The sequence below is a fragment of the Dermochelys coriacea genome, chromosome 6 (assembly GCF_009764565.3).
Source record: "Dermochelys coriacea isolate rDerCor1 chromosome 6, rDerCor1.pri.v4, whole genome shotgun sequence".
In the NCBI taxonomy this organism is placed as follows: domain Eukaryota; kingdom Metazoa; phylum Chordata; order Testudines; family Dermochelyidae; genus Dermochelys; species Dermochelys coriacea.
This window is the reverse complement of record NC_050073.1, coordinates 648,360-668,122: the sequence shown is the minus strand read 5'-3', so window position 1 is coordinate 668,122 and position 19,763 is coordinate 648,360. Positions and strand designations below refer to the sequence as shown.

General features: G+C 65.0%; 2 protein-coding genes across 3 annotated transcripts; both read right to left on the bottom strand.

Moving 5' to 3' along the window:
- Positions 1 to 1,762: 1,762 nt before the first annotated feature.
- Positions 1,763 to 11,891, bottom strand: LOC119857903 (lysophospholipase D GDPD3). The gene is made up of 15 exons (XM_043516062.1): positions 11,738 to 11,891; positions 10,973 to 11,015; positions 10,338 to 10,473; positions 9,609 to 9,654; positions 8,322 to 8,440; positions 8,012 to 8,101; positions 7,247 to 7,380; positions 7,012 to 7,071; positions 6,751 to 6,801; positions 6,254 to 6,261; positions 5,291 to 5,535; positions 4,232 to 4,411; positions 3,397 to 3,440; positions 3,014 to 3,122; positions 1,763 to 2,167 (listed from the first exon to the last, which is right to left on the bottom strand). The coding sequence occupies exons 1-15, from the start codon at positions 11,874 to 11,876 to the stop codon at positions 2,078 to 2,080; spliced, it is 1,494 nt and encodes a 497-aa protein (XP_043371997.1). The 5' UTR covers positions 11,877 to 11,891; the 3' UTR covers positions 1,763 to 2,077.
- Positions 11,892 to 12,457: 566 nt separating this feature from the next.
- Positions 12,458 to 17,539, bottom strand: LOC119857894 (mitogen-activated protein kinase 1-like). 2 transcript variants are annotated; one of them, XM_038407417.2, is made up of 9 exons: positions 17,170 to 17,383; positions 16,397 to 16,579; positions 15,918 to 16,107; positions 15,573 to 15,689; positions 14,919 to 15,033; positions 14,526 to 14,657; positions 14,302 to 14,411; positions 13,980 to 14,105; positions 12,458 to 13,767 (listed from the first exon to the last, which is right to left on the bottom strand). In XM_038407417.2, exons 1-8 carry the CDS (start codon positions 17,322 to 17,324, stop codon positions 13,986 to 13,988), a joined length of 1,122 nt encoding a protein of 373 aa, XP_038263345.1. In that variant the 5' UTR covers positions 17,325 to 17,383; the 3' UTR covers positions 12,458 to 13,767; positions 13,980 to 13,985. The 2 variants fall into 2 exon arrangements, 1 of the variants encoding a protein (XP_038263345.1); XR_005293732.2 differs by having other exon boundaries at positions 13,980 to 14,411; positions 17,170 to 17,539.
- Positions 17,540 to 19,763: the final 2,224 nt, after the last annotated feature.

Here is a 19,763-nt window from a genome sequence, read left to right as displayed (position 1 = left end):
TGCTCTGATCTGGCTCTGGGACTCTCTCCTGGGCACAGCTCCCTATTTATGGGCCTCCCAAGGAACTTTGAAGTGAGACCCCAAATGGCTCGTCGACAGCAGGAGGGGCCGGAGAAGGCAGGGGGCTGGGGAGGACCTGACCAGCGGTGGGGCTCTGGGGTAGCCTGGGGGTCAGTGGCTGGAGGGCGGGACGGAGGGGACTTCACAGGGAGAAGTGAAAGTGGCAGATGCATTGGACTGCAGGACCTGGGAGCTATGGTGCCCCTCACTCCCGACCCGCAGCCCCCAGCCCGGCCGGTGCTCTTCACTCCAGACCCCCAGCCCTGGGCTCCCCCCCATCTCTGCCGGTGCCCCTCACTCCCGACCCGCAGCCCCCGCCCTGCCGGTGCTCTTCACTCCAGACCCCCAGCCCTGGGCTCCCCCATCTCTGCCGGTGCCCCTCACTCCCGACCCGCAGCCCCCAGCCCGGCCGGTGCTCTTCACTCCAGACCCCCAGCCCTGGGCTCCCCCCCCATCTCTGCCGGTGCCCCTCACTCCCGACCCGCAGCCCCCGCCCTGCCGGTGCTCTTCACTCCAGACCCCCAGCCCTGGGCTCCCCCCATCTCTGCCAGTGCCCCCCACTCCCAACCCAGAACCCCCTGCTAGCCCAGCCCTGGGTCCTCCCGCTTGAAGCAACCTAATTGCCTAATTAACACCCTGGCTCCAAAGAGTCTTGATTGATCCTGGCCGGGTTTACAAGGCTGTGGGGACGGGACCGTGGGAATCATTTGTCATCCAGCTGTTTTCACAGCTGTGCCAGACAGCTGTAAGAGGGGCGAGGAGCCAGGATTCCTGGGTTCTCCCCGGTTCTGAGATGGGACAGGGGAGGGGGCGGGGGTCTGGTAGGTTAGAGCAGCCGTGGCCGGGCTGGGAGTTTGGCCCGCTCCCTGGTCCTGCAGAAGGGGCTTGGGCGCCCCCCTGGTGTCCAGTGTAGGGAAAACCCAGCCCCCTCCCTCTGTGCCCCCACTCCACCGGGGGAACATGCACCCCCAATTATTTTGGGGTCCCTGATTCCCCTTGGCCTTCTCCAATGGGTGGTGTCACAAGGCGCTCCCGGTGCCCCTCTGCTCCACAGACTGCCAACCACTGGCCCAGGACACAGGGCAGCTCTTCTAGACCATTCTCCCATGATCCTTTGCAGCACCGCCCCCTCCCACCTCACCAGGGTAGAGATTCCCCCCCCTCACCGCCGCCAAAAGGGCTTTTTCCTCAGGGGCCTTTGAAGCTGGGGTGGATTCTCCCAGGCCCCTTAGGAGCCCTGTTACCCTATAGCTCCCCACAGCACCCCCTGCTGGGAGAGGCCGGGCTGGAACAGCTGGGAGCTCCCCCCCAGCCAGCCCCCCCCAACACAGCGCCCCCTGCTGGGAGAGGCCGGGCTGGAGCAGCCGGGAGCTCCCCCCACAGCCAGCCCCCCCAACACAGCGCCCCCTGCTGGGAGAGGCCGGGCTGGAGCAGCCGGGAGCTCCCCCCACAGCCAGCCCCCCCAACACAGCGCCCCTGCTGGGAGAGGAGCAGAAAGGGCCACACTCACATTTGAAGATGATTTATTTTACACAGGACGGATTCACACTCGATACTGTACAGCCCCCCCCTTTGTACACAGCCCCCCAACACACGACACAAGCACAGGGCAGCATCTAAGGGGGATCCCCCTCCCCTCTCCTGCCCCCCCCGAGGCTACCCTCCCTCCCCCATAGCCAATCACAGCGCAGCACTGTCCCTCCCCCCCCACATAATGGTGGGCGTGTCCTGCCGCCCCCCCAAAGAACGCTCATTAATTAATGTTCAGTGATGTCCCCATGCAAATTTAGGAGGCGGTGCTCATGTCTGTGGAAAGGGTGCAGCAAAGCCCTGCCCCTTCACAACGGTGTGGTGGTCCCCAGGTTTGGGATGGGTCTCCATAGAAACGGCGCCAGGGAGCCCCGTCCTCAGTTAGTCTCCCTAGAACTGATGCTGCAAGGCCCCGCCTTGCTGCTGGTTTCCATGGGTACGATGGTACAAGGCCCCGCCCCCAGTGCAGTGGGGCTGGGCGACAGGGTCAGTCCCAGCCGTTGTCCTTGATCATGTGGCTCAGCTCGATGATGTATTTCCCCTCCTTGTACTTCTGGCTGCTCTCGAAGGCTTGTTCCTGGGGGGACAGAGCCTGTGTCAGCATGGGGGGGATCCCCCAGACCCAGCCCCCCTCCAGAACCCATGCACCAGCGCCAGGAGGGCTGGGGGTGCAGGATCAGAGTATGGGGGGCAGGTGGGGTAGGATCAAGGGGTTGGGGGATGGCAGAGGGACCCTGGAGGCCAGAGGAAATAATGGGGTGTCAGTCAGGGCAGGGGGTTAGTGAGAGGATGGGCACTCTGGGGGTCTCTGGATGGAGGGGCTCAGGGGGAGCAGAGGGTCCTTGGGGGCAGCGGAGGAGGGGTGCTGTAGAGAGGCTCGGGGGAGCAGAGGGTCCCTGGGGGCAGTGGGAGGAGGGGTGCTGTAGAGAGGCTCGGGGGAGCAGCGGGAGGAGGGGTGCTGTGGAGAGGCTCAGGGGGAGCAGGGGGTCCCTGGGGGCAGCAGGAGGAGGGGCGCTGTGGATCGGCTCAGGGGGAGCAGGGGGTCCCTGGGGGCAGTGGGAGGAGGGGTGCTCTAGAGAGGCTCGGGGGAGCAGAGGGTCCCTGGGGGCAGCGGGAGGAGGGGTGCTGTGGAGAGGCTCAGGGGGAGCAGGGGTCACTGGGGGCAGTGGGAGGGAGGGGTGCTCTAGAGAGGCTCGGGGGAGCAGAGGTCCCTGGGGCAGCGGGAGGGAGGGTGCTGTAGAGAGGCTCGGGGGAGCAGAGGGTCCCTGGGGGCAGCGGGAGGAGGGGTGCTGTGGAGAGGCTCAGGGGGAGCAGGGGGTCCCTGGGGGCAGCAGGAGGAGGGGCGCTGTGGATCGGCTCAGGGGGGAGCAGGGGGTCCCTGGGGGCAGGGGCGCTGTGTGGGGCTCGGTGGGGAGATACTCACATATTTCCAGCCCAGTGTGGTCTTGCAGCTCTCACAGTGGATGTCGGATACTGCGTGCAGCCCTGTCAGCAGCACCCGCTCCTCAGCCGGCCCACACCCCACATTCACCCCTGGGGGGGTGGTGGGAGGTCAACGCCCGGACACCTGGGTCCCACCCCTCTATCCCAGGCTCTCTCACACCGCCCCAGCAGGCTGGGAGCCCTGCATGGGTCCCATTGCCTCCCGGTCCCTGGGAACTGTCCCGGATGCCTGGGTCCCATTGCCTCCCGGTCCCTGGGAAACTGTCCCGGACGCCTGGGTCCCATTGCCTCCCGGTCCCTGGGAGCTGTCCCGGACGCCTGGGTCCCATTGCTGCGCTCACTCCCCTCCCCCCATGTACTCACACTGAGTTGAAGAGATAAGCTCTTCCCTGACTCCCTTGGAAAGACTGGAATAAAAGAGGAGAGAGTGGTTAACCCAGTAAGACCCCCCCGCCCAGACTGGGGATCAAGACCCCCCCCTCCTCCACCACTGAGCACAGATCAATTATTAATCAGCTCACACCCATTTGTCCCTCCACAGCCACGGGAGTGAGGGGCATCAGCAGAGCTGGGGGCAGGGCTGGGCTAGCAGGGGCTGCGGTTGGGAGTGAGGGGCACCGGCAGGGGCTGGGGGTCGGGGAGTGAGGGGCACCGGCAGGGCTGGGGGGCAGGGCTGGGCTGGCAGGGGCTGGGGGTCGGGAGGGAGGGGCACCGGCAGAGCTGGGGGGCAGGGCTGGGCTGGCAGCGGCTGTGGGTCGGGAGTGAGGGGCACCGGCAGAGCTGGGGGGCAGGGCTGGGCTGGCAGGGGCTGGGGGTTGGGAGGGAGGGGCACTGGCAGAGCTGGGGGGCAGGGCTGGGCTGGCAGGGGCTGGGGGTCGGGAGGGAGGGGCACCGGCAGAGCTGGGGGCAGGGCTGGGCTGGCGGGGGCTGGGGGTCGGGAGGGAGGGGCACTGGCAGAGCTGGGGGGCAGGGCTGGGCTGGCAGGGGCTGGGTGTCGGGAGGGAGGGGCACTGGCAGAGCTGGGGGGCAGGGCTGGGCTGGCAGGGGCTGGGTGTCGGGAGGGAGGGGCACTGGCAGAGCTGTGGATTTTAGCTCCCCAATCTCCTGTCCCTCCACTTCCCCTTGTGTTGTTTACTTGAACCGGCTGCAACCACTTCCCTTCCCCTCCCCCAGGCTGCGAGCTTCCCCCAGCAGTGACCTTGGAGATGAGGTCATCGTGGTTGGCCAGATGTGCCCGGCAGTGCACACAGCTGTATCTGCGGTGACAGTTGTCCAGGTAGGCCTGGAACGTCTTGGGCTTGGAAAGCCGGACCATGGCGCCAGCCGGGCCCGGGAAGACTCCGGCCGGGAGGGGCCCGGCCCGTGGGCAGAGCAGCTCCTGCAACCCAACACACACAGCTGGGAGCTTCCCCTGCCAGCAGTGCCCCCGCCAGGCCCTCCCCGTGCTGCGAGCTTCCCCCGCAGCAGTGCCCCCGCCAGGCCTCCCTGTGCTGCGAGCTTCCCCCGCAGCAGTGCCCCCGCCAGGCCCTCCCCGTGCTGCGAGCTTCCCCCGCAGCAGTGCCCCCGCCAGGCCCTCCCTGTGCTGCGAGCTTCCCCGCAGCAGTGCCCCCAGCCCTGGGTCCTACCACCTGTTATGTGAACAAACCGGGTGTTATGGTTCCTCCCAGAGCAGCTGGTCACCATCCCCCGGCTGCCTCTCGCCCCCCTCAGTTACCCCCCGACTGTCCAGAGGCTGTAGGAGCACCGGGGAGAGAACCAGGAGTCCTGGCTCCCAGCCCCCCACGCCCCTCCCAGACCGGGGAGAGAACCCAGGAGTCCCGGCGCCCATGTGGTTTGGCTCCTGCCCGCCCACAGGGCCCCCCTGCACCCAGCGCAGCCCCGGGGCCCCCCGCGCCACGGACGCTGCAAGGCAGCAAAGGCCGGAGCCAGGCCGCTGGAAGAGACGCCGCCGAGCCGGGGCAGCGGGGGCGCCGCAGGGGCAAGGAGGGAAGTCGGCGGGGAACGGGCGGGGGAAGGGTCCCCGAACCCCCCTTACAGACCCCTGCCCGCCGAGCAGCTCCCTAGGGCCCCCCGCGATCCCTACGCGCCACAGCCCCTATAGCCCGCAGCGAGCCAAGGGCCCATTCGCCCCCAGGAGGACGCAGGGCTCAGCTCGCGACCCGCCGCGCCGCCCCCCGCGGACCCATAGAACCGGACACGCGCGCGCGTCCCCCGGCCCCAAAAGGGACCCGGCCTCGGGGCCGCGCGGGCGCCTCACCTGTGGGCCTGGCCCCTGCCGGGCGGGTTCCTCTCGCTGAGGGTGAGGGGCCGGGCGGGGGCGCAGCGCGGGGCCCCCCCAGACACAGCCCCGCGGCTTCGGCGCAGGTTCTAGGGCTTGTTTACACACCAGCTGGCACTCCCCGCCCCCTCCTCCCAGCAGCCTCCGCGCCAGCCCCCGCCGCCAATGGGAAGGCGGCATGCAAATGAGGCGCTGCTCGGCGGAACGAGAAAGCCGCGTAGCGGCTGAGAGGGAAGAGGGCAGATTTGAATAACTGGGGGGGAGGGGTCTTAAAGGGGCAGCACCGCTGGTGGGTGTGGGGTGCAGGGGGGGAGGGAAGCTGGGGCAGGCAGGGGGAGGGGGCGTAGAGGAGCCCTGCCCGGCAGGTGTATGGGTGAGGGCAGGGCAGCGGAACCCCTCCCTCAGTCACCGCACCCAGCGGGTGGGGAAAGGGAGCCAGGTGTCCGGGAGAGCGGCCAGGGGCAAGCCCGGCTCTTGGCTCCAGGAAACTGGTTGTGGCCCAGTCTGGGCCTGCCCATCCCACAGCCCCACACCCTGGGATCACGGAGCCCTGCCCCAGGCCTCTGTTCAACCCCCACCCCCTGGGGAGAAGGAGACAGACACGAATAAACCCAAAGAGAATTTATTAATGAGACCCCCCCCAACACAGCCCCGGTGGGGCCCCGCACGTCCCACCTACAGCCCCCCCCGAACCCTGCCCGTGCCCCTCACTCCCAACCCACTGCCCCCCAGCCATGAGAATGACCATGGGACAGACCCCAATCCCAATTTCCCGGCACCCCCAGGAAGGGGCAGCAGCCCCATCACTCGTCCGTCTTGTCCTGGCCGGGGGGTGGGTGGGTGTCCAGGTAGTGGCGCAGCAGGGTGGGGTAGTCGGACATGACCCCCGAGACCCCGCAGCTAAAAGCCTCCTCGAAATCCTTCTCCTCGTTCAGAACCCACAGGAGCACCTGGGGGAGGGGGCAGAGATGAAAAGAGCCCCACCAGTGCCCCCCACTCCCAACCCGCAGCCCCCTGCTAGCCTAGCCCAGCTCAGCCGGTGCCCCCCACTCCCCACCCGCAGCCCCCTGCTAGCCTAGCCCAGCTCAGCCGGTGCCCCCCACTCCCGACCCGCAGCCCCTGCTAGCCTAGCCCAGCTCAGCCGGTGCCCCCCACTCCCGACCTGCAGCCCCTGCTAGCCTAGCCAGCTCAGCCGGTGCCCCCCACTCCCGACCTGCAGCCCCTGCTAGCCTAGCCCAGCCCAGCCCCGCTGGTGACCCGCAGCCCCCTGCTAGCCCAGCCCTGCCCAGCCCCACAGTGCCCCCCACTCCCAACCCGCAGCCCCCTGCTAGCCTAGCTCAGCTCAGCCGGTGACCCCCACTCCTGACCTGCAGCCCCAGCCCAGCCCGTGACCCACACTCCTGCCTCACAGCCCCTTCCAGCCCAGCCCTGGCCCTCACCTGAATTCCTCTGTCCTCCAGATGTTTGAAGAGTTCTTCCTCATGGTGACCCTGGGGGGAGGGGTACAGTCAGAGATTGTGGGGGACAGGACAACACCATGTTTCCCAGTGCTGCTAATGCCACATTCCACTTTCTCCTCCCTTTAAGAAAGGGGGGCATGGAGAGGGGGACAAGGGGGGTGGGGGCGTGGTTTGCAATTTGGGTCTCTTGATTGGGTGGGGCGTGGCCTTTTCCTGTCCGTCCACCCCCCCCCCACTCACCTGTGGGTGAATTTTGCCAGCAGATTTCCCATGCAGCCTTTAGGCACCGGGAAATAGGTCCTGGGAGAGAGAGAGAAATAATGTCAATTGGACCCAGGTGTCCAGGCTCCTCCAACCCACCTTCCTTTCTAACCCCCTGGACCCCCTCTCCCCTCCCAGAGCCAGGAGAACCCAGGAGTCCTGGCTCCCAGCCCCCCCCCCCCCCCCGGCAGGCAGGTGGGACTAAGGCGGGCACCTGTTGATGATGGAGGGCAGCAGGAACTGCAGGAAGGACTCGGGCAGCGGCACGAAGGGCAGCAGGCCAGTGTAGTACAGCAGCAGCACCAGCAGGCCACGCTGCAGGGAGAAGATGTAGGGCATGTCGGGGTTCTGGGGAGGGGAGAGAGGGTCAGAGTGTGGGGAGCTGGGGGGGATGGACAGACAGATGGAGGGGGAGTTGGGGGGAGGGTGTCTTCCTGGGAGGGTGGGGAGGCCAGGTGGACAGACAGCGGGGGTGGGAGGGACAGGTGTCATGGAGTGTGGGGGAGTCCGGGCCCTGCACCCCCACTTCCTGCGATTCCCCATGACTCTCAGCCAGCCAGTAAAATGGGAGGTTTATTGGACAATAGGAACACAGTCTAAACCAGAGCTTGTGGGTACAACCAGGACTCCTCAGTCAAGTCCTTCTGGGGGGCAGGGAGCTTGGACCCCCAGCCCTGGGGTTCCCTCCGTTTCCCCAGCCAACTCCAAACTGACACCCCCTCCAGCTGTCTCTCCCCGGCTCCTCCTCCAGCCTTTGTCCAGTTCCCTGGGGCAGAAAGTGTCACCTGCACGCCCCCACCCCCGGGGCTCAGGTATCTAAGCCCCACCCTGCTATCCCATCCCCAATGCCAACAGTCCCAGTAAACTCCCCTGTCACATTCCCAGGTCAATCCGCCCCACTCCCTGCTCCGTCACACAGGGGTCAGACGGAGGGGGTCGAACAGATGGAGGGACGGGGGGGGGGGTCGGACAGACGTACGGCTGCCTTGCACTTCTTGAGGATTTTGCTCTGGAAGGAGGCCCAGACGGTGATGTGGGAGCGACGGTAGCGACGGACGAGATCAGCCACCTGAGGGTAGGACAGACAGACAGACAATCAGGACTCCTGGATTCGCTCCCTGGCTCGGGGAGGGAAGGAGGGTCTGGTGGGTTAGAGCAGGGGGCTGGGAGCCAGGACTCCATGGTTCTCCCAAGGCCTCGGGGAGTTACCAAGAGGCTCAGGCTGGCACATATACCCGGCACAGTCCCTGTGAACAGCAGGGCAGGGGCCAAACGCCTGGATCCCTCACCTGCCGGATCAGCTCCTCGTCGTCCTCTTTGATCTCCACGTTGATGGGGATGTGGGGGAATTTCTGGAAAACGTCTTCCAGGCGCGGGATACGGTGGTCAGAGCCGTGGGAGACGGCGCCTGGAGGGGAAGATGTGGTAATTCTAGACCTAATACATGCCGACGAGTGCTGACCTCCGGGGATGCGTGCATTTATCAGACCAAACCAACCCGGGCTCGCCCGGCCGCTTTGGTGACTCTAGATAACCTCGGGCCGATCGCACGCCCCCGTGGCGGCGATGATGCATTCGAATGTGGGGCAGACCTGGAGGTGGGTGTTGAATGGATGGATGTGACAAAGTGGGAATGTTCTTAATGTTTTCTCTGAATAGTGTGGGGATGCCTCAGTTTCCCCTAGGCCTTTCTTAAGTATCCAGGTGGTGGGATCAGGGAGTGTGACGGTTGCAGAGCCCTAGAGGGCCAGTGTGATGGTGTCTGCGCAGAGAATGGCCGCCACCCTGTCTCCTGGCCACTGATGGCCTGGGCCCCTCCCCTGCAAGGTGCCAAGGGAAGGTGTTGGAGATCAGGTGGCCTCCTGGCCTGGGAGAGAGAGAGAGAGAGAGAGGCCAGAGAAGGGGCTGGAGAGTTTCAGTTTGGAGCTGGCTAGGGAAATGGAGGGAGGTCCAGATGGGGCTCTGGCCTCCCTGCCCCCCAAGACGGACCCGGCTGAGGGGTCCTGTTCTCTGCACCTACAAGCTCTGTGTTAGACCATGTTCATGTCATCTAATAAACCTTCTGTTTTACTGGCTGGCTGAGAGTCACGTCTGACTGCGGAGTTGGGGGGCAGGGCCCTCTGGCCCCCCCAGGACCCTGCCTGGGTGGACTCGCTGTGGGAAGCGCACGGAGGGGCAGAGGATGCTGGATGCTCCGAGGTCAGACCCAGGAAGGGGGAAGCCGGGTGAGCTGAGTGTCCTGCAGACAGGCTGCTCCCCGAGAGGAGGCTCCCCCAGAGTCCCGCCCGGCTCCCTAGGGAGCAGCTCCAGAGCATCGCCCGGGGACGCCATGACAGTGGGCCTATCCCCTACCCTCCCAGGGGAGAGCCCCCTGCTCCCCCCACACACACACTCCCAGCCCTGGGGTCCCCCCCTCCCAGGGGAGAGCCCCCTGCTCCCCCTCCACACACACTCCCAGCCCTGGGGTCCCCCCCTCCCAGGGGAGAACCCCCTGCTCCCCCCCACACACACTCCCAGCCCTGGGGTCCCCACAGGGGAAACCTGCTGTGGAGGGCAGGAGGGAATTGACCACTTACCAGGCGAGAAGGTCACCTCCAGCGGGTCCCTGTAGAGGGGCAGATCCTGGGGGAGAGAGGCGGGGAGTCAGCAATCTGGGGGGGTTGGCAGGCTGCCACCCCTAGGAGAAGCGCTAACTTGGGGGAGGGGCTCAGCTCGTAATCCAGCTGGGGACTGACAGGAAGGTCTAGGGGGTAGGATGGGGGGTTTCACCCCAGATTGCCTGTTCCCAGGATGGGGTTTTGGGGGTTCTGGGGAGGGGATGTATTTGGGGGCTTGGAGTGTGTGGGGTTTCCCATGGGGTGTCTTGGGTTGGGGGCTCTTAGGGTCTCTGTGGGGGGGTCACCATGGAGGTCCAGGTCCCAGATGGCCTGGTCTCAGGCGGCTGGGGACTTGGGGGTTCTATGGATTGGGGGTGTCTATGGGTAGTTAGATATCCTGGAAGTTGGGGTTTCCATGGGGTCAGAGGGTTCCCGTGGGGCTGTGTATGGGGTGAGGGGTTCCATGGGGGTTGCTGTGGGGGCTCTCTATGGGGGTCCCTATGGGGCTGTCTATGGGGATGCGGGTCCTGTGGGGGACAGGGGATCCCTGTGGGGCTATCTATGGGGGTGGGGGTCCCAGGGGGGGTCTGTGGGGGTCAGGGGGTCCCCATGGGGCTGTTTATGGGGGTGAGGGTCCCAGGGGGTTCTGTGGGGGTCAGGGGGTTCCTGGGGGGCTGTTTATGGGGGTGGGGGTTCTGGGGGTCTCACCGCATAGTCCAGCTCCCGGATGTTCTGGTCCCGGCCCGCCTGGCGCTGCAGGTTCTGGTCGTGGGACACAACCACCACCCCGTCCCGCGTGCGCTGACAGTCCAGCTCCAGCAGCTGGGTCCCCTGGGCCACCGCGCTGTGGGGAGACGGGGTCAGCAGGGGAAGGGGCTGCTGGGGGGGGGGAGGGATCACCCAATGACATTAAATGGCAGCAGGTTTAAAACAAACACAAGGAAACATTTCTTCACCCAATGCTCGGACAGCCTGGGGAACTCCTCGCCACAGGATGCTGGGAAGGCCAAGGCTAGAACCGGGTTCAAGGACACACTAGGTAAGTTCCTGGAGGATAGGTCCTTCAATGGCTATGAGCCAGGCTGGGCAGGGATGGTGCCCCGGCCTCTGTTTGCCAGGGGCCGACAATGGGCGCAGGCTGGGTCACTGAATGATTCCTGGCTGCGGTTGGCAGACAGGACATGGGGCTAGATGGGCCTTGGGGCTGACCCAGCCTGACTGCTCTCATGTTCTAATGGGGAGGAGTGGGGGGGGGAGGGGCATAGGGGGGACGGGGCCTGGGATGTGCATGGAGAGGTGGTGCCAGGAGGCTGGGGGAGGGTGCCGGGGGGGGTGTCACTCACTTGGTAAAAGCCTCCATGGTGTTCTCGATCCTCTCGCCGCAGCCTGGGGGCGATGGGGGGTGAAATGAGTGCTCGGGTCAGAGACTCCTGCCCCCCTGCTCCCAGCCCCCCTGCCCCCACACCCTACTGCTCCCAGACCAGCCTCACTTCTCCCAGCCCCGCAGCCCCCCTGTCCTCTAGCCCCATTCCTCTCAGGCCCCCCTGCACCCAGCCCCCCTGCTCCCAGGCCTCACGGCTCCCCACCCCACTGCTCCCAGCCCCCAAGCCCCTCTGTCCCCCCAGGTCCCACTGCTCCTATCCCCACTGCTCCCCACCCCACTACTTCCCTGGGGGCAGTGAGGGACTTGCACCCAGACACCTGGTTTCCAACCCCATCTCGGTCACCCCCCACCTCCTGGAATGAGACCCAGGCGTCCGGAATGGCAGCGCTCCCTACTCAAGCAAGGAGGAGGAGGAAGGAAAGAAGCCATCCTCCCCCCCCCCCACACTGTGCCCCACAGGTGTGCGGAAAAGGGCAGATTATAGATAGAGCCAGGTGCAGGCTACAGATGGGCCTGAGCCAGCTCCCCCTCCCCCCACACCTACCTCCTCCGGCTGCCCCCTCCCTCCACTGCACCTGCCGCTCCCCCTCCCTGCACCTGCCTCCTCCAGCCACCCCTGCCCCCACCACACCTGCCGCCCCTCCTCTCCCCGCCCCCTCTCCATGCACCTCCCGCCCCTCCCCTCCCCCTGCCCCACCGCACCTGCCGCCCCCCCGGCGCTCACCCCCGCGGTGGGACACGTGACGGCAGGGGAACGGGGGCTGGCGGGGCCGGTGCAGGAGTCGGGGCCGGCGGCGGAGGCAGAACGAGGCCAGGGCAAAGCCCCCCAGGGCCGGCAGTGCCAGCAGCAGCGGGGCGAACATGGCTCAGCGGGGCCGGGATCGGGCCCGGCCGGGCTGGAGGAGCCGGATCAGGCGTGGCAGGCGAAGGCAGCCACCCACGCAGGACACACCCCCCCCCCATGGGCACAGCCCCATCCCCTCCTCCCCGCGGGACACCGCCTTCCTTCACCCCCCTGCGGGCACAGCCCCCCCATCACCCTCCCCTCAGGCCACCGCCCTCCTTCACCCCCCCCCATGGGCACAGCCCCCCTGTGTCCCTCCCCCCAGGACACCACCCCCCTTCACCCCCCGCATCCCTCCCCGTGAGACACTGCCCCCCTTTCACCCCCCGCGGGCACAGCCCCCTTCACCCCTCCATGGGCACAGCCCCCCCATGGGAATCAGTTCCCCCAACCACCCAGGGACGAAGTCCACCACCTACTGCCCCCCCCCACGGACACATCCCCCCTCACTCAGCTATCTGCCTGGCCAGGGGGGCGGGGCCCTGTCTTTCCCCCTTCCCCTTAGCACAGCTCCCCTCGCCCCTGCTGGGGGGGGTGGAGTCCCAGCTGCGAGCATCCCCCTTCCCCCCACGTCACCCCCCAGTCAGACACAGGCACTCAGATCCAGAAGGGTTTATTTGGGGGGGGGGGTGTCTGTACAGTTCCATAGCAGGGGCACCAGAGCCCAGGCAATTCCAACCCAAGGGGCAGGACAATACCCCAGCTTCCTCCACTTGGGGGCAGGCTGCCAGTGGGGCCCCCCCACACATGAGGAGGCTGTGGCTGGTGGGGCAGGGAGGACTAGTGATCAGCCCACATTACAGACAGGTTGGCAGCCAATCATACAGGGAAACTGAGGCACAGATGGGGGTGGGGGAGGTGTAGAACCCAGGAGGATGAGCTCCCAGGGGCCCCTACACCAAACTACAGGATCCTTCAGATCCAGTCTTTCATTGGAGTGGGGGCTGGGAGCCAGGACACCAGGGTTCTATCCCCGGCTCTGGGAGGCGAGTGGGGGCTGGTAGGTTAGAGCAGGGGGGGCTGGGAGCCAGGACTCTGGGGTTCTCTTCCAGCTCTGGGAGGGGAGTGGGGGCTGGGAGCCAGGACTCCAGGGTTCTCTCCTGGCTCTGGGAGGGAGTGTTGTCAGTGGGTTTGGGGGTGGGGGTGGAGAGCCCAGGTTCAGAGGTTCATGTGCAGGTCTGTTGGGGGTCTCCAGGAGGAGGCATCAGGTGCTGCCGTAGCCCTTTGAACGAAGATGGCACCCCCAGGTGGGGGGAGGACTGAAAATACAAATCTCTGCCCACCCCTGACCTCCCCTGGACTTCGGGGGTTCTTTTCCCCCCAGGGGAGCCACCAGCCCAGGCTCATCACTTCACACCCAGGCCAGGGGCAGCAGGAGAAATTCTCCCCTATCCCTGCCAGATTAGAGCAGGCAGGGAAGGAAGGGGAGGGGGCTGGACCTGCTCCCAGCCCCACCCCAACGCACAAATATTAGCTGGGTGGGCACAAATATCCCCCTACGGGAGGAGCAGCCCTGCCCCCCCATGACACAGACAGGAACTGGGGGGCAACAGGAACTCCTAAGGGAGTACCCCCAGCCTCCCCCCCACACACACACACATTCCCAGCAGCAGGCAGGGGCTAATTACAATTGTTAACTCATTAGATACAAAGCAGGAGAGATTCCCCCTCCACATCCAGGAATCAGGGAGCACTGGGGTCCCCCCGCCAGGCCCCCCCAGAGGCACAGCCTGGGGGGGTTAAGGAGTCACAGCCACATTGCGAAGCAGTTATACAGCACAATGGCAGGGCTGGCCCCCTTGGGCAGGGCCCCTAGCCCCCCAGTCAGAGTCCGAGGGGCGCTCCGGGCGCAGGGGCCAGGTCCGAAACCTTTTCAGAGGGAGGCAGGTCTAGGCTGGAGCGTGACGGACCTGGGGGGTGGGAAAGAGAGAGGCAGTGAGACCCCCCAAGCCAGCCTGTCCCCCCTGGGGCCGGATGGGAGCTGGCGCCCCCTGGAGGGGGAACGGCCCCGTGTCCCATCCCCTGAGCCAGCCTGTCCCCCCTGGGGCCGGATGGGAGCTGGCGCCTCCTGGAAGGGAACGGCCCCATGTCCCAGCCCCCTGGAGTGGAATGAAGTACTGACCAGCGCTCACGGCCCCTGGTAGCCCGGCTGGAACCGGGCCGTCTCCTCGAAGATCAGCTCCTTCAGCTTCTCCTTGGGCAGGTCGTCAAGCTCCATGTCGAAAGTGAAGGGCTCTTCAGCCACCGGCTTCAAAGAGAGCAGGGGACAGTGAGCTGCGGTGTCTGGGGCCAACCCCCACCCAGCGCTGGGGAAAGAAGCCCACTCCCCACCCTGTGCCACAGGCAGAACCCAGGAGTCCTGGCTCCCAGGCCCCCTGCTCTAACCACCAGAGCCCATTCCCCCCAGCTCTGGGGAGGGGACCCAGGCATCTGCGGACCCCCACCTCATCCGAGGGGTCGTAGTACTGCTCCAGGTAGGGGTGAGCCAGCGACTCCTCCACAGTGATGCGCTTGTTGGGGTTAAAGGTCAACATCTTGTCCAGCAGGTCGAGGGCTGTGGAAGGGACGAGAGGAGGGGCAGGGTGAGGGGGCAACCACCGGGGGGCACAGCAGGGCCAGCCTGGGGGAGGGGACCCCCGGAGGCTCCGCATAGGGATGCCATCCTCACCTTTGGGGTCAGCCTTGGGGAACAGCTTGGGCCAGGGGACCTTAGCCTTCTGGGGCAGCGACTGCAGGTAATTCCGCGCCTTCATGTTGATGATACAGTTCAGGTCGTCCTGCGAGGGAGACCCCAGGATCCCTGCACAGAGGGAGGAGTCAGGACAGAGAGGGGAGGGGCTAGCCTAGGCCCTGCCCTGATACCACACAGCCCTGCAGTAAGAGGCCCCCCCGGTTCTGTAGACAGCCTTACCCTATAGCTACATCATCCAGATATTCATCCTCCTCCATAGAAGCCCCACCCAGACTTCAGCATCCAGTTTCCCCCTCAGTGCTCTAGTAGCCCCGCCCCCTGTCGGCCCTCAACACATCAGCATCCAGATGCCCTGCCCCACCCCCTCACCCAGGATGTGGTTGAGCTGGTCCAGGTAGTGCTTGCCGGGGAAGATGGGCCGGTTGGACAGCATCTCCGCCAGGATGCAGCCCACTGACCAGATGTCGATGGATTTGGTGTAGCCCTGGGGACCGACAGACAGGGAGTCAGAGGGGGCAGGGACAGAGAGCCACCCCCCATCCTCTTACCCCACCCACCCAATCCTGCTGCAACTGCAGGTTTGACTTCCTGGAGAAACAGGCCAGAAAAAAGAAAAGGAGGACCTGTGGCACGTTAGAGACAAACAAATTTATTAGAACATAAGCTTTCATGAGCTTCATCTGATAAAATGAGCTGTAGCTCACAAAAGCTTATGCTCTAATAAATGTGTTAGTCTCTAAGGTGCCACCAGTCCTTATCTTTTTGTGGATACAGACTAATACGGCTGCTACTCTGAGGCTAAAAAAGGAAATTCCAGGCAAATCAACTTAGGTCTGGTTCCTCTGACACTCCCCGCGGTGCCAGAGTAGAACCAAGGCATCCTGGCTTCCAACCTACTAGATTCTCCCCTCCTCCCCGAGCTGGGGACAGAACCCAGGCATCCTGGCTCCCAGCCCCCTGCTCTCACTTGCCAGAGCCAGCGCTCCCTGAACCAGAGCTAGGAGCCAGGCTTCCACCCCTCACCTTGGAGTTGAGCATGATCTCGGGGGCGCGGTACCAGCGGGTGGCCACATACTCCGTCAAGAAGCCAGTGTGGTCATGCTCTGGGTCAGCGATCCGGGCCAGACCAAAGTCACAGATCTGGAGAGGGGAGGGAGGATTAGTCCTGGCTGCCCACTCCCCCGCCCGAGCTCAAAGGGGGGAGGGGATAGAGTGGGGGTGGGGGGAAAGACTTGCGTTGCTGGGCCAATCTGGGGGTAGGGGAGACTGGGCTGAGGGGCCAACCTGGGGCAGCAGACCTTGGGCCCAGGGACAGAGACGGGGGGATGTGGGGCTGGGCTGAGGGCTGGCCGGGGAGGGTGTCCTCGCCTTGAGATCACAGGTGGTGTTGATGAGCAGGTTGCTGGGCTTGAGGTCGCGGTGCAGCACGTTGGCCGAGTGGATGTACTTGAGGCCGCGCAAAATCTGGTACAGGAAGTAGCAGATGTGGTCATTGCTCAGCTGCTGCGTCTTCAGTAGCTTGTACAGGTCGGTCTCCATCAGGTCCTGCACGATGTACCTGGGGGGAGGAGACGGCGCCCCGAGGGGGGGCAGACATGGGGGTCAAGGGGCATAACATGATTGGTAAGGAGATGCAGCACCTCTGGGGTGGCGGGCTGGGCTCACAGGGACCCCTCCTCCAGTGCTGGGACGTGACTCCCCTGGGGCGGGGCAGGGGCCTGTCTGGCGGGGCGGGGGCTGGATGCACAGGGGCCCCTCGCCCGGTGCTGGGACGCGACTCCCCGGGGGCGGGGCGGGGCAGGGCGCGCGGGGGCCCCTCGCCCGGTGCTGGGGTCCGCGGAGGATACACGTCGCGCATGTGGTCGATGGCTGCGGCCCGCAGGATGTCGTTGATCCCGATGATGTTCTCGTGCCGGAAGCGAAGCAGGATTTTGATCTCGCGCAGGGTGCGCTGACAGTAGGTCTGGTGCTCGAAGGGGCTGATCTTCTTGATGGCCGCCCGGATCTTGTTCACGTGGTCGTAGGCCGAGCTGGGCAGAGAGGGGAGGCCATGGGGCACGGAGGGGACATGGGGGGCTCGGCCCTCAGTTTCCCGCAGCAGAGCCCCCCTCGGCACCACGGGAAACCAGAACCCAGGAGTCCGGCTGGCAGCCCCTCCCCCCCGACCCCCTCCCGGAGCCGGGCCCGGACTGTATCCCGGGTACGGCGGCCAGCAGCGCTCCGAGCAGGAGGCTCGGGAAAGAGCGGGGCGAGTAAAACGGCCGGTGGCTGGGCGGGGGGGAATCGGGCCGGGTACGGTGGCCGGGGGGGGAGGACGGCGGGATCGGGCCGCGTACGGTGGCCGGGAAGTTGGGATGGGGCCGGGTACGGTGGCCGGGGAGAGGGGCGGCGGGATCGGGCCGCGTACGGTGGCCGGGAGGTTGGGATGGGGCCGCGTGCGGTGGCCGGGGGGGGGGACCGCGGGATCGGGCCGCGTACGGTGGCCGGGAGGTTGGGATGGGGCCGCGTACGGTGGCCGCCGGGGGGACCGCGGGATCGGGCCGCGTACGGTGGCCGGGAGGTTGGGATGGGGCCGGGTACGGTGGCCGGGAGGGATCGGGCCGCGGCCGGCGGCGCTCACCAGACCATGCCGTACGCCCCCTCCCCGATGTACTGCAGCTCCGTGTAGCGCGGCCCCACGTCGAACACCTGCCCCTTCACTGACTCCACCCCCAGCTTGGGCGCCCCCGGCACCGGGCCGGGCCCCGCCGGGGCCGCCGCTGTCGCCGCCGCCATGGCCGCTGCGATCCGATCCCCGCTGCCGCAGCCGCACCCGGAACCGCCCCGCCCGACGGCACCGCGCCTGCGCAGGAGGACCGACGGCCGACTGTGCGCATGCGCGGGACCTGCCCGATGGCCCACGTGCCACTCGACGTGCCCAACGTCGGCGCGCAACAATCCGCTACGCGTCCGGATAGGACGATTGCGCCTGACGTCACTGAAATGCGGAAGTGCCGCACCCTGTCATTTTCCTTTCCAGACTCAGGCCCCGCCCTTCCTATAGGCCCCGCCCAATCGCTTTTCCCCACTCGCGCCACGCCTGTTACTCAAATTGGCCCCGCCCCACCTCCCCACTCAGCCCCGCCCCTTCCATCAGACCTCGCCCCCTGCCCCCACCTCCCCATTCAGACCCTGCCCCCTCCATCAGACCACGCCCCCTGCCCCACCTCCCCATTCAGACCCCGCCTCTTCCATCAGACCACGCCCCCGGCCCCACCTCCCCATTCAGACCCTGCCCCCTCCATCAGACCACGCCCCCTGCCCCACCTCCCCATTCAGACCCCGCCTCTTCCATCAGACCATGCTCCCTGCTCCCTTCAGCTTCCCCCTCTAGGGTGACCAGACAGCAAGTGGGACAAATCAGGCGGGGGTGGGGGATAATAGGCGCCTATAGAAGCCAAAGCCCCAAATATCAGGACTGTCCCTATACAATCGGGACATCTGGTCAGCCCATCCCCCACTATGGGTGACATGTGGTAGTGAGTCCCACAGGCCAGTCCCACAGCGGGCTGGTCGGTGGTTTTGAGCCCCCCCCAATCTGGGGGCGCTGACCCCACCCCCCAAAGCAGGTACTTGGGCAGCCCTCGGACACCACCAAGTCCTAGCTGGGAGCTAAGTGTAAGGGGAGGTTGGGTCCCACGGGCCCTGGCTGAGTGAAATCAGCCCCACCCCGCAGAAGCCTCACTCCAGCCCTGTGTTCAATGAGGGACAGCAGTGACCGGATGGGGGGGGTTCACGTCCCGGGGGTTTGGCCCACAACTCAGTAAGGAGCCGGGGCTGAGAGCCCGTCCCGGAGAGAGACGTTCGGCTGCTCGCAAAGGGAGCTGGCTCTGGCCCCGGGACCAAGCGGCAGGGTGAGAACCGATAATGCCAGGCCAGTTCCAGCTGAAAGGCATCGGGGCAGCTGTGATTAACCCCAGGGAGAGAGGCCCCAGGCCATAGGATAGCCTCCATCTCCAGCTGGCTCTGCTCCGGACAGGGGGTTTCGCCCCAGAGCAATTTAGCCCAAGCCCAAGTTCTGGGGTGCCCGACAGGGGAAGGAGGCTGAAATTCCCTTCCCAGTGCTAGGCCCTCGGGGCATCCAAGGGGATGAGCAAATGCCCCCTCCTGGCCTCAACCACTGGGGAACCAGACAGAGAGGGAGAGGCCATCCCTGCCCCAAGGCGGCCAGCCTATGCGGGGACGGGCGGGAAAGGCACATCCAGCTCTGGGCAGCTCCTGCCACAGGGCAGGGCGGAGTGGTGAACGGTGGGCCGGGGGGAGCCAGAGCACAAGGTGTGTCTGACGGATCCCGGACAGCTACTGGGCTAGATGGGGACAGATAGGTAGAGGGGGTCTAAGGGAATAGATAGAGAGATAGCGAGATATGGGGGTGTCTGGGGATAGATAGATAGATAGATAGATAGATAGATAGATAGATAGAGGGGGTGGATGGGGAGAGATAGATAGATAGAGGGGGTGGATGGGGAGAGATAGATGGGGTGGATGGGGGATAGATAGATAGATAGATAGATAGATAGATAGATAGAGGGGGTGGATGGGGAGGGAGAGATAGATGGGGTGGATGGGGAGAGATAGATAGAGGGGGTGGATGGGGAGGGAGAGATAGATAGATAGATAGATAGATAGAGATAGATAGATAGATGGGGTGGATGGGGAGAGATAGATAGATAGATAGATAGATAGATAGATAGATAGATAGATAGAGGGGGTGGATGGGGAGAGATAGATGGGGTGGATGGGGATAGATAGATAGATAGATAGATGGGGTGGATGGGGATAGATAGATAGATAGATAGATGAGGGGGTGGATGGGGAGAGATAGATAGATGGATAGATAGATAGATAGATAGATAGATAGATAGAGATAGATAGATAGATGGGGTGGATGGGGAGAGATAGATAGATAGATAGATAGATAGATAGATAGATAGATAGATAGATAGATAGATAGAGGGGGTGGATGGGGAGAGATAGATGGGGTGGATGGGGATAGATAGATAGATAGATAGATAGATAGATGGGGTGGATGGGGAGAGATAGATAGATAGAGGGGGTGGATGGGGAGAGATAGATAGATAGATAGATAGATAGATAGATAGATAGATAGATAGATAGATAGATAGATAGATAGATAGATAGGAGTGTATGGGGAGAGATAGATAGATAGATAGG